The sequence below is a fragment of the Pseudorasbora parva genome, chromosome 17 (genome assembly GCF_024679245.1).
Source record: "Pseudorasbora parva isolate DD20220531a chromosome 17, ASM2467924v1, whole genome shotgun sequence".
NCBI classification, from domain to species: domain Eukaryota; kingdom Metazoa; phylum Chordata; class Actinopteri; order Cypriniformes; family Gobionidae; genus Pseudorasbora; species Pseudorasbora parva.
Window position 1 is genome coordinate 18479376 of NC_090188.1, and position 16940 is coordinate 18496315.

The 16940-nt window shown below is 38.2% G+C and overlaps 1 protein-coding gene across 2 annotated transcripts in view; it reads right to left on the reverse strand.

Moving 5' to 3' along the window:
* adka (adenosine kinase a) overlaps positions 1-16940 on the reverse strand; it is a 169200-nt gene that overhangs the window by 84597 nt on the left and 67663 nt on the right. For both annotated transcript variants that reach the window (XM_067420883.1, XM_067420884.1), the window contains exon 5: positions 2646-2818. In XM_067420883.1, the coding sequence (XP_067276984.1) occupies positions 2646-2818 (173 nt within the window). The remainder of the gene's footprint in view (positions 1-2645; positions 2819-16940) is intronic.

Below are 16940 nucleotides of genomic sequence, written 5' to 3' on the forward strand. Positions count from 1 at the left end.
TATATTTAATTCATGATTTATGCAGTGCAGACTGTTTGATCACTTTATTCCATTTATGTAGCCTATATTTCCTACCTGTTAGACAGGAGGAGCACAGTTAAATATGACATTTATTATGGGTTCATGTGAGGATTGAGGTTTATGTAAGGAATGAGGGTTATGTGAAATTCACTTAAATTAAAAGTTGTTACTTTTGGGAAAAATAGATAGCTTTCAATTACAAGTATCAGTATCAGTGACAGCATATAATAATAATCTAAATGTAAAAATAGGGGAAATAAGCCTGCAAAGTTAAATATTAATATCCATTGAATAAACTAACAATTCAAAAAAAAGCAACCGATTGAAATTTTCACAGTGGAACATGCAAGATGCAGATCTGACACCCTTCGCCTTGATGTCATCGTGTTAATCAAAATCAAATCCATTAAGGCATAATAAGCATTTAGAGTGGCAGAGTCACACTGATCTGACCAGGCAGACTGTGTCGGACTCTCCTCCACGCTATCATTACCGCTCACAGTGAGAAGCAGTGCTGAGAGGAAGGGCAGACCTCTCACTGCAGGCTGTAGACCCATGACCTCTCCCTCCCCCCCTCCCAAGCCAGTCTGAAATCAGCGGCCTTTTAACACCGTTTCCCGTCTGGCCTGTCTCACCGGCAGCTGTGTACAGGTGCGCTGCATAGCTGCAGGGAGAAAGTATTGAGGAAGATATTGATCAAGCCGCTTTCAGGCCTTGAGCTGCAGGTCTGCAAATCTCCTGTAATGAAAGGGTCCGCTTTGACAGGTGAGGTGCTAATGAGAAGAGCCTCATAAGGCCAAGGCTGACAGCTCTACAAGCCGCTGCTCTTTCAAACTGTCTCTAATTCATAGCCTGCTCACACTAACTCTGTAACAGTCTAAACTAAGAGACCAGTCCTCATAAACCTCTTGCTCGACTTTCTTTCCTGGCTACATGGGTCCTTTAAAACATACGTTACATGACCAGAAGTATATGTACTCCCAGTTCTATGATATCTGGAGAAAGCTATCCGTTAGCAGTTGTTTTCATCAACACTCTCTTAACATCAACCCTTTTACCGCAAGTGGATGAGAAAAATTCATAAAGCAACCATGATGATCTGAAGCTCCTCTCTTAAGTCAGCTCGGCTCAGAGGGGACACACCTGTGAGCAGTTGTTCATGTACACACACACGCAATCGTTTTGTTAGCAGCTCTGATTAAAAGGCAATAGCATGGCTGACAACATGCAAAACAAATGCAGATCACCACCTGAACGATCACGACTGCCTCAGAGGGGCATCTATTATTCAGCTGATGTCACTGACACCGGTGCCCGTGCAAGTGCATGCATTTTTTTATTAAAAGAATAGTCCTCCCAGGAATTATTATTTCATAAGTAAAGTTTTTCTGTGAAACTCTTAGGCATACAACTCCAAAAAAAGTTTCCTGCACTAGTTCTAAACATTGGGAATATACAGCACAAAACATATTGACGCTCGAACAAATGACTCTTATGAGCCGCTTTATTTTAGAGAGTCTTTTAAGAGTGGTTAATGAATTAATCTCAGTTACACACTAACTTAATCTAAATGTATTTATTTTTTGATGTTTGACTTATAAATACAAGTAAAATATATTATCATATACATATATACAAGTATATAAATAAATTGTAAATAAAACTAAATAAATAACTATAATTAGTTAAATATATTATATTATTTAAACATCTAAAAAAAGCTAATTAAATTAAATGCAATAAAAAGCTAATTATATATCAATTACATACTGTTTTATATATTATATATATATTTTTTATGAGATATTTTTTACAGACACCTATAATAATCATTAAGGAACCACACTCATTGAGAAAAATTCAGAATCATTAAACTCATTATTATTAAGCTCCCAATCCTCCTATCAATGGCATCACAATTTTATTTGGTAACAATATTACTATTACTACTATTTACTTTTTTTTATAATAACAGTAAATTATGCATAATTACAAGTAACTAACCCTAAACGCAACTCTATAGTAAGTACATGTAGTTAGTTAATATTACTCAGTATTTTTTTTTGAGGAAGATACAATGTAGCTAAGTCACCTTAAAATAAAGTGCAACCTTTTATTTTTTCATAATAACATTTTTCTTTAAGATTATATGGGCATGGTCAAAAAATGAGACCACAATCCAGCAGAAGTTGCAGGAGAACCTGCTGTTCATTTGAACAAATCATCAGTTTACAATTACAGATTAGTCAATCAACTTAAACGGTTACTGTCGTATTCTCTTTGCAATCGGAGAAATAGTAAGTAATACTTAAATGCATCAAACGCTCAAACATGTAGGTAGCACGTAATTCAGCCAAAGCAGTTTCGCATATCTGCTCAGTCATGGAATCTAGCACCCTTCAGGGCCAAGTCATGCGGTGTATCAAAATACCTCTGTGCTGATCTAACCCCAGCAAATAAATAAATCAAGAGCTCTGGCGGAAAGGAGCAGAACAGCCGGCGAGGGAACAGCGAGTCCCAGTGCATAGTGAGGTGGGGTGTGTGAATGTGCGCTGTGTGTGTGCAGGGGGGTGCTATCCTGAGGAAGCGATAAGGGCCCTCCCTAGAGGAAAGGGGTGGTTGACCTGTTGTCGCCAGTGATGCAGGCAGCGCAGCTCCCCGTGGGTTCCTCGCTCTGCTCGTAATAGTGGGCATCCACGTGGGCCTCCTCTGCCTTCTCCTTCAGGATCTTCCCGAACTTATCCTTCCCGATGCAGCCAAAGAAGGTGGCGACTTTATGCGGCTCCTGGATCATCCACTGAAAGGAAGGATAGATCGAGCAAGTGGGGAGAAAAAGGAAAGAGAGCAGAGCAAATGTGATTATTATAATGCGTAAACACAGCTTCTATATCTGAGAGACTGGAAATCACATATCCAGGAACTAGGAAGTTGTCTATATATTGACAATTCCTGGAAAAGCAATGGACCGTGGTAGAGGCCCCTGTGCGTGCAACTCTGCAAGAGAATAACTAGTGAAAACAGGAAGTAATAGCAAACCGATAAGGAGAAAAAACAAATACATTTTCTCGAATTCAGGGTTAAAAAGTGGTAAAGTAAGGGAACAATGAGAGTCATTCTTTGAGCATTTCAAATACTGTAGTGTTTGTTAGAGAAGTGACAGCAATGATGAAAATTCAACTGCATGACTTCAACTATTTCTAATTTTACAACTTTTTTTAACTATCCATGTTTTACTATTATTAATTTTAACTTGACACAATGTCTTAATGTTGTGCTCATCATATAAGATGGTAAAAAATAAACAGATGTCAGATATTTCTGACAAATACATACAGTATGTACACTGACAACAAATATATTTGTTAAAGCTACACTGTGTGATATTTTCCCCCATCTAGTGGTGAAAAGGCATATGACCATACAGTGAATAATAGTTTCTGTTCCTCTCAATTTTGATTTTGAGTGTTAAAAAGCGAAAGACGAAGCTTGAATTTACGGGTATGTCCCACTTTGGCTAATGTACTTTCAAGATGGAGGGGCAACATGGCGACCAGCATTCGAAATCCTCACCCGTATGTATTTTCAATGGCATATTATAAACTTACGAGAATACTTTATTACTTGAAAGAAGTAAATATACATTAAAGGTGCACTATGCAGCTTTCGGTCCACTGGAGGGCGCCTATTCAAAACAAATCGTAGTTTGATGACGCAAAGTGTGAGCGCAGCATCTTGGGAGATTTGGTCTTCTCATCACAGCCGGTGGAAAATAGGACTCGGGCAGAAATCACATTCATGCATGCGGTTATTAACGTTACTGTAGTCTAAAGCAGAGCAGGACCGAGTGTTGTGGACCTGAGCACAGCTGCTGGAGCAATTGTTAAACAAATACCCGCCTCGCGAATACCGGGACTTTTATTATGACGGGACGGGACACAGTCGCCGGGCGCCTGCACAGATCCGCTCTTCCGGTTATGACTTTGAGGTAATGTAGCTCTGTTTATCATATTAGATACATTTAACTGTGTTTAAAGCGATGTTATGACTTTACTCCGTGCGTTCACTTGTTCACACTGCTAAGAGTAAAGCACTCCTGCCAAATAAAAGCCGAAACCGAGGGTAGCGCAGATATGACGCAATTGACAGGCGACTCCCTCAAATGCAATGCTGAAACGTCCCTGTCCTTAGTTAAAATAGCAATTTTCTCACAATTTACAAATAGTTGGAAACTTCTGGGATATTGTAGGTACTCAACTGAACAAAATGTATAACACCGGCCTAGCGGTTTTTGGATATTTTACTGCAAAAATACTACATAGTGCACCTTTAATGAGCACATATATTTTTGAAAAGAACTAAGTGTTTTTAGCTAAGAATAAACTAAAAAAGTTACACAGTGTAGCTTTTGTTAAGAAGCAGATAACAATATACTGGCTGAAATTATATATGGATTATATTTAGACTGATTAGGAAAAAATACAGTACAGAAACAGTATAGGCATAGCAATTAAAATGGATATAGTTATTATGGGAGAAAATGTAGTGCATCTGCCTATTAGTCGCCTATAGATCTGCACCTGTCTTAAAGAGGCAGCAGTGTAAATAAACATGCTGACGAATTACTGCGAATTAAACAACCAAATGCAAAGAGAAAATCACTCACAGCACTTGGATGAATAACTTCAGCTTTAATAAGCATTAATTTATGCTATCTATGATAAACTATGCACTATTATTTTACATTTGATTACTAGAATTCTTCCTGAAATGAAAGCACTGTGTAGGGCTATATAATCACCTTATCACCGATACTGCTTATCGGTACTCTTACTCGGTAAGAGTAGCAATACCGTTAAAACCGTAACGATATATATATATATATATATATATATATATATATATATATATATATATATATATATATATATATATATATTATATATACACTGACCATGGTATTACTGTGCTCAATTGGCCTACCAACTCTCCTGACCTGAACCCCATAGAGAATCTGTGGGATATTGTGAAGAGAAAGTTCAGAGACGCAAGACCCAACACTCTGGATGAGCTTAAGGCCACTATCGAAGCATCCTGGGCCTCCATAACACCTCAGCAGTGCCACAGGCTGATTGCCTCCATGCCACGCCGCATTGAAGCAGTCATTTCTGCAAAAGGATTCCCGACCAAGTATTGAGTGCATAACTGAACATAATTATTTGAAGGTTGACTTTTTTTTGTTTTAAAAACACTTTTCTTTTATTGGTCGGATGAAATATGCACATTTTTTGAGATAGGAATTTTGGGTTTTCATGAGCTGTATGCCAAAATCATCAGTATTAAAACAATAAAAGACCTGAAATATTTCAGTTGGTGTGCAATGAATCTAAAATATATGAAAGTTTAATTTTTATCATTACATTATAGAAAATAATGAACTTTATCACAATATGCAATTTTTTTGAGAAGGACCTGTATATATATATATGTATGTATGTATGTATGTATGTATGTATGTATATGTATGTATGTATGTGTGTATATATATATATATATATATATATATATATATATATATATATATATATATATATATATATTTTTTTTTTTTTATTATTATTTTTTTTTTTTTTACTGTGTGCATTGAATTTAAAAAAGTCAACTTTTTTAAATGATTTGTATTGAACAAGCCAATCAATAGAAATTCAGCTATAATTTATCTTAAATAAAATATGAACATTTATTGTATTATTTAGTATCCATCCTTAAATATTTGCAGACCTAGTCTTTTTTTGGCACTGAAATGGCTGGCACTATTCAAATTGCATTGAGTTCTGGTCTTAACGTCCCTGCATATAAAGTGATCACCTCTGATGGAGCAAAACCTTCACAAAACTGATGGAATAATGAAATGAGATACAGGATGTCTATCTGTAGGCAGTGTTAAACTAGATTACAGGGGAGCACTGATTCCAGCATCCTGGACGGTGGCTCACCACAAACACTGTGACATTGCCACTTTTATGGGGATGATGAAAAGGTCTTTCTAGATTTTTAGTGCTGTGGGGTTTAACCTCCGAAGATTTATTAGAGTACACGCTGCTACGTTTGCTGCTTTTATTGCAACCTTGCAATGTCTGTTGATGGGGCCCCTTGTGAATGAGACGCTCTGCCTGAAAGATGACCTGTATACATGAGAAATTAATCACTCCAGCCAAAGAGTCATGTCTGTCTGTGGAGCAATACACCTCTGTTTACAATGTGGAAGTAGTTATGTACTCTCTGTTTAATGTAAGACTACAAAAAAAAGACAAACATTTGAAATCTGGTGATTGGGAAAAAAATGCAGTGGATGCTGCAGGTTCTTAGAAGTCAACATTAAACCACACGTACAACTGATTTTAATTGAATAATCTGGCATAATTCTGGTCAATCTGTCAATCAAAACGTTTGCTGTACTACACTTCCAATTTCTTAATTACTGATTTATTCAATGACTTAGAAATCTTCTTGTATCCATCCTCTGCTTTGTGCCTTTTAATTACTTTTTTGTGGAGTTGTTTGGAGCCTTCATTTTCATGGTGTAAGTTCTGCCACAATATTGACTTGCCAAATTGAACCTTCCAGATGGCGTATTTATACTAAAATCAATCAAAAGCCCTTGACTGCACACAAGTTATCTCCATTTAACTACTGATGTGTCAAACAAATTGGCCGCACTAGCAATGGTTGAAAAAGGGTGAATACTTCATAATTGTATTAATTCATAATTGTAATTATTTTGGATCAAAGCCAAACTAAAAGAATCCCCCCCCTCCAAAAAAGTGGTCAATTACTCACCCTTATGCCATTCCAAACCGCCAGACTTTCATTCACATTCAAAACACGAATGTAGATTTTTAATAAAACATGAGATTTCTGTCCCTCCGTTATATTATTGACATATATTTTATTATACAACATTCATCATTTAATGTGACCCTGGACCACAGAACCAGTCATAAAAGTCGCACGGGTATATTTGTGGCAATAGCCAACACCACATTGTATGTGTTTTTTTATGTCAAAAATCTTTAAGATATCAAGTAAAGATCATGTTCCATGAAGATATTTCCTATCAAAAATATACAAAAAAATTTTTTTATTAGCAATTATATGCTGTACTAAGGATTTTCTCCCTTACCCTCAGATTGCAGATTTTCAAATAGTTGTATATCGGCCAAATATTATCCTGTTAACAAACCACACATCAATGGAATGCTTATTTATTCAGCTTTCAGATGAATTTGATCTCAATTTCAAAACAATTACCCATGAGACTGGTTTTGTGGTCCAGGGTCACAAATATTAAGATATAATAAGATTTTCACTTTTATTTAATTTAATTATTTCTAAAATATGAATTAATAGCGATTCAAATGAGTCCAAGGGTGGTAACTACTTTTTACAGGCAAGCACAAAATACTGAATGTGCATTAAGAAAGTATAGTACATTTTTTCAAAATCAAAAAGAACATTATCTGATGTTCGAAATGTATAAATCATGATAACTCAAGGAGTAAATGGCCCACTCTTTCTGATCACCCCAGCTGAATCAAATATTACCTAAGGTCAACTTCCATCATTCCTGTAGCTGCTGTTTACAGACCCAACACTTACAGACAACAACACTTGCAGATGACATGCTGCGTTGCATTTTAACTGCACCTGGTGAGTGTTTTTAACCAGGTGTAGTTATTTGACGGTGGGGTAAAATCACAAACGTGTGAGTATCATGGTTCAAATAGTACATGCGTACATCTTTGATTGAATTGAGGACAGCAGAGCTCCAATGATCAGGAAGGACCGGGTCGGCGGTGTTTCTAATAGCCTTTAAAAACAGCTTGGCACAGCACACACCTTTGTTCCGACTCAAATAATCAAAGCCAGCCAAAAACTGTAGCCAATCAAAGAGGTCCGCTGTGAAACACCAGTCTATTCGTCTCCATCTACTGCAATAACCCCCTCCTGCTGACAATTACTTTCAAATGGAGATCTAAATAAAAGATGATATGTCCATTAAGACAAAGAGCTATCTGCAGGGTCGCAGGGAGGTCGGTCTGCGGCAGGCGTAAGGGATATTCATGCTCAGTCACATCCCAATTACCCGCCAGCAGCACTGGCAGGGTGTGAGCAAATGTGCGTGAGGGAAGCTTCATTACGGAGGGGGATGAAGTGCTGAAATTAAACAGCAGTGTCTCCCGCTGCGTTGAGCCCCCCGGCCTAGAGCACGGAGCCTGGCTCTGACATAATGTGGCTGCACATGATCACGTAAGCGAAGACTCTCACGCACACATGCCGTACTGTACGCATGCATACATTAGGGTTGTTTGGGAAGTGAAGAGAAACATGCAAACAAAAACAAATAAATTATGCAAAATGCTGATGTTCCCTCAAAAATTTGCTGATCGTATGGAAAAGACTGTGTGTGTTTTTTTCACATTAAGGCTACAAAACAGCAGGTAGATCCAGATTAGGCCATTATGGGAAGAAAAACAGATATCAGTACATGCATTCATGTCAGAGTAAACAAAAATCTTCCAAAAATCTTTCAAAACAGTCCATGCAGCTTTATGGGCAGTCATGCAGTCTTAAATATCTTATAAAATCTACAATAACTTATAAATCGAATAATTTATAAATCTGAACGAATTACTTTCTAGGAGCAGTTCGTTTTCAAACAAATACAACAGAGCTAAAGAAAACAAAATGTTTTGTCAGCAGTATTTATGATATTATATATATATATATATATATATATATATATATATATATATATATATATATATATGATATTATATATATATATATATATATATATATATATATATATATATAAAGAAAGAAAGAAGAAAAAGGAAATTCATTCTTTTATTGATCAAGGATGCATTAAATGGATCAAAAGTGACAGTAAAGACATTTATAATGTTACAAAAGATTGATATTTTAAATAAATTAAGCCCCACAACTGTTTTAGAGAGTGATAATCATATAATAATCAAAAATGTTTAATTTTGCACCAAATTAGCATATCTGCATGATTTCTGAAGGATCATGTGACACTGGAAACTGGAGTAATGACTGTTGAAAATGTAGCTTTGCCATCACCGGAATACATTTACATTTAAAATATATATACATTTTTTAAAAAATATTATAGTAATTTTTCACATTATTGTATCTTCGATCAAATAAATTCAGCCTTGGTGAGTAAAAGACATTTCTTCCAAAAACATTAAAAACATCTTACCATCCCCAAACATTTGAACTGCATGAGATATTACCACATTTATATACTGTTCTTCATATAGTTAAGACCTATTATTGGTTTGCATATGTTGTTTCTAATAAATTGACAACAACTTTTTTATTTATTATTTATACATTTAAAAAAAATCACATTATTTGGAAATGGAATTGCATTCTTCCTCAAAAGTAATTAATTATGAACCATAATTATTACATTCCTTAAGAATCCCATTTCTAATGACATCCTAAACAAGATATTCCTCTAAATGTCTGAGGGGCCTTAATTGTTACAGATGTGAGGGCTTTTGCACAGGGAGGTGACCCAGCACGTATCCAAGCATCCACCAGCTGACACTCCTCTGTCACATGCTTGCAGGCAGCAGTTATCACTCATTTGCCAGAGGACAATCAGAGCATCCGCTGACGGCCCCTAGCGCAGCACAGCCAAATACTGGGCTCCATAACAGAAGCCCATCAAGGTTCTGACGTATCAAAGCACATGAGGGAAAAAAAAAACCCCTAAGAGCCTAGAGTGAAGTGATCCGTTTCATAATCACAGCCTCTCTTTTGATCTATACCACAAAGAGGCCGACTTCCAACTACAGCAGAGCCGTGAAAACCCAACAAACGGCGCTATAATTCAGGTAAAAGTGCGACATAACCTAATTTTGAACTATAATCCTTAGAAAATCCCAATGTACCTCATGCCAGGGGCTTAAAAAGGAGGTTTGAATACAATGCCTGATTAGGGTTGACTGTTTGGCAGAGCTACAGAAAGGAAAAATTAGATTAATTTGCTTTTGACACACTGTAATAATCTAATAGCATTTAGCTCAGTGAACCCAGACTTAAACAATGGCGGTGAATGCTCTTTAACCTGAAAAGCTCCAGAACCCAGCCAACACATCTCAGGATTAAAAGCCCTCTGTAACCTGATGGATGCAACTCCAATTACAGGCTTATCAAACTGGCAAAAACCGCAGAGCGACTATTTATAGACCGAACTGAAATAGCCAGCGCCTGCCTCCCAAAAGTGGTCATGAGGCAATCTGGCCCGCACGAGCGGCCTGCATCAAACGATTCCTCCACCGAAAGTTGACGAGTACCCTCTGTGTGCTGACGTGGGCCACTGAATGTGACTGATGCGCGTTGTGCATTGGCATGTCAGTTTTGAAGCTAACTGAAAGCAGCACTTGACAGAGAAGAGAGAATGATGTTAGCAGAGAGAAAGAGAGAAATGAAAATGAGTCATATCTCTAAGGACGCAGACAGAGAGGAGAGCTGTGCACAGGCACGGCTGTCACTGGCCGCAGACACATGAATAAATAAAGGCATTATAATGAAGACAACTCGCCGTCTGCCCATCAGAGCCTGCCCAGCCTGGCACCAAAGCACAGGAGGGAGAGGGAGAGATGAGAAAACGAATAAAAAAAATAAGAGAGCGAGAGACAGAACGAGACAGGGGAGGAAGAGAGAGCGGCACATCACCGTGATTGACAATGATGAGCACTGTCTGCTTCTATTAAATCAATCATTGCTATAGGACTCAAGTCTCAGCTCTCTCAATAGGCTAACAAGCTCAGGACTTCACCGTTTCCATCAGCCGTTTACTCTCACGTCCCCCCGCAGAGCGAAACATCTGGTCAGTTTCTCTTATCTGCTTTATTTCACGCTCAGGTGGCTTAGTGAGGTGTTGTGTGCCATTTCCCCCGTGTGCCCCCTGCCAATGGTGTCATATTTGGACTGCTGTCTGTGACATTCTCTTTCACACCTCCCAATGCAGGGCCGTTTCCACGTGACATCCTCACCATAGCGACAGGGCCGGAGGAGGAACACAGCCGGCGACTCGGCGAGGGATGATCAAATGCGTGTGGGCCTGTCAGGAGTCTTCATCGCTCTGTCCAGACCAGCAGAGGTGGACAAAGTACACAACTCTATTACTTGAGTAAAAGTACTATTGGTCAAATATTACTCCGTTACAAGTAAAAGTTATAAAAACTTTTACTCAAGAAAAAGTACAGAAGTATTTAGTTTTTTTAAAGTAGCAAAGTGCATTTCCTTTTATGCCAATGCATTGCATTGTTGTATAAATGCACATTATGCCATCATGGTGGTATAAGCCAGTCAGTGATGCTCCATCCGACATGCTAGCATAAAACTACCTTAAATTCATTTCAATACTTGTATAAATGTTACAAAGCTCTTTACAAAGCTGCTGTCACTTTAAGGCTGAATGCACAGACCCTATACTCTGATACACATCTGATATCCTCCCAACTGTTTACTTTTCTTTTCCTCCCAGACATTTACATTTTTTAACATTTTATGAGGCATGCATCAAGTGTATGGCAACTAAACTGATCTTTAATCTTTTCACACACCGTGCCAAGGAAAAGTTTTCTTCGATCTTGCTATAAACTGATCAGTGATCAAAAAATGTTCGGAAACTTCACATGATTCTACAAGAGTGATTACTGACAGGCTGTCTGCAAAAAAATAAAATAAAAAACCTTTTAAAGGAATAAAAAAAACAAAAAACATTTATTCACTGACTTTCACAGCTGCTACAGAAATTACTTTCGACTTTGAGGACCTTGGTAGTAAAAAGTATGATATTTGTCTTTCAAATGTAGGTTAAAGTAATACGTTCCCAGAAAAAATAACACAAGTAAAGTACAGACACTCAAAAAGCGTACTTAAGTACAGTACTCTTAGTAAATTTACTTAGTTAATGTCCCCCTCTTCAGACCAGGGATAGTCATTCAAGAACCAACTAGTCGATTAGAGTATGAGTTTATCTGGAGTTTTTCTTTTTTTTAGCCTCCAGTTCCTGTTTTAGCTTCAACCCAAATTAAACACCTGATAATAAGCCTGAATGACATGATTAGCTGGATCGGGTGTTTAACCTGAACCAGCTAATCAAGTCATTCAGGCTTATTCGAAAACTCTGTGTCTGTGTGTGTGTGTGTGTGTGTGTGTGTGTGTGTGTGTGTGTGTGTGTGTGTGTGTGTGTGTGTGTGTGTGTGTGTGTGTGTGTGTGTGTGTTTGCGCGTGCGTGTGCGCGTGCGTGTGTATGTGGGGTTGGAACTAAACTCTACAGGGTTGTGGCCCCCTAAGAACTTTTGAACCCCTGGTCTAGTTGAAAAAGTCTCAAAGACATCTGGCATAAACCAATTTTGTGCTACAAGCTGATCATAATTTACAGTGCTTAAACTACATTAATTAACCTACAAACAGAAAGCATCTAACTATACTGAAGCTATTAAGGATGTAAACACACAAGTATCCAATTACATTATGCATAACTGAATTAACGCCAAGTTGTCTAAAACAAAACAATTAGGGTTTGAACTGATAAATGTCCAAAAAATACAGCAATTAAATTTGTTTTAATTAAAATTAAAAAGACAACAAAGCCTTTAATTTACAAGAACTACTGCATACGAATGAACTGATTCAATAAAATTAATCACCAACATTCCATATGAGAAAAGATAGTTCAGAACAAACTGATTTGTAAGAATTAATTGGAGTTTCCAACGTTACAGACAGACAGCCAGACCTCTTGAGAGGATATCTTGAGACTAACTTGTCAACTAATATTTAATGCAACCCACTGACTAGTTGATTTTTGGAAAAAGATATATAGTTTTGCACATCCCTCCCTCCTAGACAAACAGATCTGGCAACAAGTCGAACATACAGATCTAGTCTTTTCCCATCCACAGCCCGGGGAGCAACATAAACACGCAGCCACGCTTCCCTGTAATCCCAGGCATTTCGGCACCATCTAATTTTCTCAGAGTGTAGGCAGACAGAGATGGAGGGGGAAAGTGAGAGTGAAAAAAAATGTCTCATTACATAAGCTGCTTGTGCGACTGCAGTGCCCACACCATCCCAATAAGTGGCAGTTTTAGAGCAATCTAACGTAACAATCAAGGGACACACAAATACACACAAGCACTGAGCTGCTGGGTTATGTGCAAGAACGCAGACTGTTTTCATACTGTGTTTGACAATTTGTTCAAAACCAGAGTTTGATTTCCCCACTGCAGGTCTCTGTTAATATCTGGTTCTGAACTGAATTATGATTGTGTCATCATGACCTCAAGAGAAGCAGCAAATCCTGCGGGCAATTTTAACAATAAATGAAGCATATTCAGCACATCAAGTTCTCTAAGAAAAACAAGTTACTGTAAGAAATTTTACAGGATTTTTTAAACACTACTATCTTTTTAATTTAGCTGGTTTTGAATTCACACTATATAGTTATATTCAAATGTATTAACAATATATTTACTTTGGTGTGTGCATTTTTGGGGGATAAAGGTTGATATAAAAAATATTTATATACTATTATACATTTTTGCTATTATAAAATTGTATTAATAGCAGCAACACAATATCCTGACTTCTTGCATTAATTCAACATTATGATCTATTCTTTCTCACTATAAAGTCAGTTAACAGTACAATTACATCAGCACATATCTTTTTTTTACACCAAAATATATGATATAAGCAACATAAAATACAGTAAAAAAAAATCTAAAGTGAAAACGAACCTAAAAATACAATAAAACAATTAAATAACTTAATCTGAAGTACAGACGATGGCTTTCAAACCAACCAAACAAACCAGAGTCAGGCCTTCACCAAAAGCACCAGTGTGAAAGTGTCCTCAGAGAGGAGAGAGCAGGAGGTGTTCAGGTCCCTGTGAGAGCCTGTGAATGCCACTTCCCCTCTTGGCCAGGGCGGCGGCCTCCAGTGTGACTGTACGGTGTCTTGTTTCGGACAAGGGCTTGGGAGAGAGAATGGAGTTACCAGTGTCTTTGAACACTGCGGTAGCACAGTGTAAATTACACCATCCGGTCCGACTCTCTCCTTTTCTATGCAACTCACACATACTTGTAGGGAACCACCAGGTGCTATCTGCTGAGAGATCAGATCAGAGGCACCAACGGAGGCCCATTTCCCAGAGTAACCTTTCAGACGTGGCCGAACAGAATGCTTGCGCATCAAGGCCATGCAGAGTTTATCTAACAAACATACTGGTTTTCCCTACCCAACTGGTTAAACATACAGTACAGGCCTCTGTTGTTTAGCACTGGAGAGGCCTGCTGAATTATTCATAAGACAAACAAGCCCGTGCTGCCGGGGCTGACGCACAATGATCCGTCAACAATGGACTCTTTCTATTGGGTGTCCTGCGAGTTGGCGCGCTCAACGGGAGCAAAGTCTGGGAGACTAGGTTCCCTCTCGATCTCTCATTAATATGAGAGAGAGAGAAAGGTTGTGAAACCCACTGGTCAATTTATGGCTAGAGTTTATCTGGTCGTAAAATGGTGCTTTGCGCTTCTCGGTCCAGGAACATGACGCATGGGGTGATGGGGGTAGAAAGGGGAAAGAGTGTGTGAGCGACAGATCTTCCCCTAACCAGACGGAGCTGCAGGTGAATTGGTTTTGCCTCTGAACCTTGGGTTGACACTGTGCTTTGATCTCCAGCACATGCCAGACGCCCATAGGGAAAAGATCGGTGGCGTACTGGGACAAATACACGGGGTGGGTGTGGGGGAGGAGTGTGAGAAAGAGCGAATGTGAGAAACAGGGGAGGGGGTAGGCAGAGAGGTGAATGAGAATGTGTTTTAAAAGGCCATTCACCACAAAAATGACAGTTGTGTAGCTGTTTACCTCACTATGACTTTCTACCATGAAACACAAAAAGAGATTTTAGACAGAATGTTCACGTTGCTCTTTTTCCAGTGAAAACTCAACAAGAACTCCAGAGATGACAAGTAAGCAACATAAAAGCACTATGCTATGACTATGCACTATATTTAAAATCATCAAATAAGAGTTGAGAAACAGTTTACATCTAAGTTATGATATTTAAGTTAAATTAAGTCATTCAGTTCAGAACAGCATAAGATCAAGCTAATTATATCAAGTACAAAAATATATTAAAATATATTATTGTGCAAAAGGGCTGAATGATATATTGAAATATCCAAAAATGTATTTTTATTTGGCCATTAGGTTGCCTAAAGACAATCATTAGTTGTCAGTCATTTTTATTCATTTAATGAATTAGTAAAATGGTATTCTACATAATACGTAGTACCTATCTACACTATTGCATAATCAGCTATTAAAATATATTAACACTGGTCTCCATAATGCTATGTGTATTCATGCATGTGTCATGCTTATTAATGCTGTGACCGGGACCACTCACTAACTGGGTGGTGTGCGTGTGTGTGTGTGTGTGTGTCTGTGTCTGCATCAAACTGGATGCTAACTGACAGCAAATAAACTACCGTAAAAGGTTTCAAAAATTGTTTGTGTATGAAGGTATTCGTGGCTTGGGGCTTGAACACCAAATAGATTCATTGAGCTCCTGTTTGTCTTTCCCAAGCCCTGCAGCTTGATTCTGAAACAGAAGACCAGGAGCCACTCTAGCGCAAATCATGGCATGTTAATAAACTCCCCTGTTTGACAGGGCTGTTCATTGCTCTGTTGCATTGTGTTCTTTTATCGGCACAAATTGACCCCCCCTCTCGCCCTTCTCTGAGAAAGAAAGAGCCTTTCAAATGCTGAAGGCAGCGCTCCATTCAAACTGAGCTACGGGATCAGAGGCATTGCCGAGTGACCTTTGACCCCACAATGCCGCAAGGGTTTGCAAAGCAACAAAAGCCAGTTTTACACCCCTCACAGCCGACAAGAACATGACAGGAAATTATCAATTTATCCAAAGAATGAAAACAAGCCAGGAGAAAACTGAAAGCCCAAGTTAATTAATGCATTTTTAATGCACACATTACAATCTTTTATGCAAAGGTGAATATGAGTCCTGTTTTATTTTGTTCACCATTAATACTCATCTATTTGAATTCTGAATTGACAAGAGAGGACCTTGGGTTTCTTTGTGCAGGTTGCTGAAAAGGTAACGACATTAAGGGAGTAATCTTCTAACTTCTCAATGACACAAACGCAGAATACGCAGTGATAAATAAAAAAAAACTAAAAAAGTATAAAAAACAAACAAAAAAAAAAACAATAAAACAACAAACAGATGCATTGATTACATACATTCTGCCAACTTTAAACATGATAGATGACGGACAAAAGGTTATAAATCACTATATATCGATAATAATAGATACAAGGAACCCAAAGAGGAAATTGTGTGAATGTGTAACAGTGTAAAAATAAAGTGTTGAGCAGCTACAACATTAAGAAACGACTAGCAGCTGTGTGTATGCGATTACATGTCTCTGCTGTGAGCAACATAATCTCACCCCCCGCTCGACCCCCCCTGCCAGGCCTGGAAACATCTGTGGGAGTTTAATGGAGAGCAGTAAGACTCATATCTGGCGGCTGAGATGACTCTTTGAGACATGAGCGAACGTAGAGTGTCTGATTTACGAGACCGACAGCACTCCAGATTCCTCACTCCACAACAGCAGAGCCAGCCCAACTCTTCTTCATTAATCTCCATAAATACTGGCCTGATAAATAAAAATGCCCCACTCCTGTGAAAAATAAGGGTGCCATTACCGAACCATAAAGCAAGCTGTCTCGATTGCCCCCTTTAAGTGTGACAGTACGGGTAGAGCCTGCACACAGCATGTCCT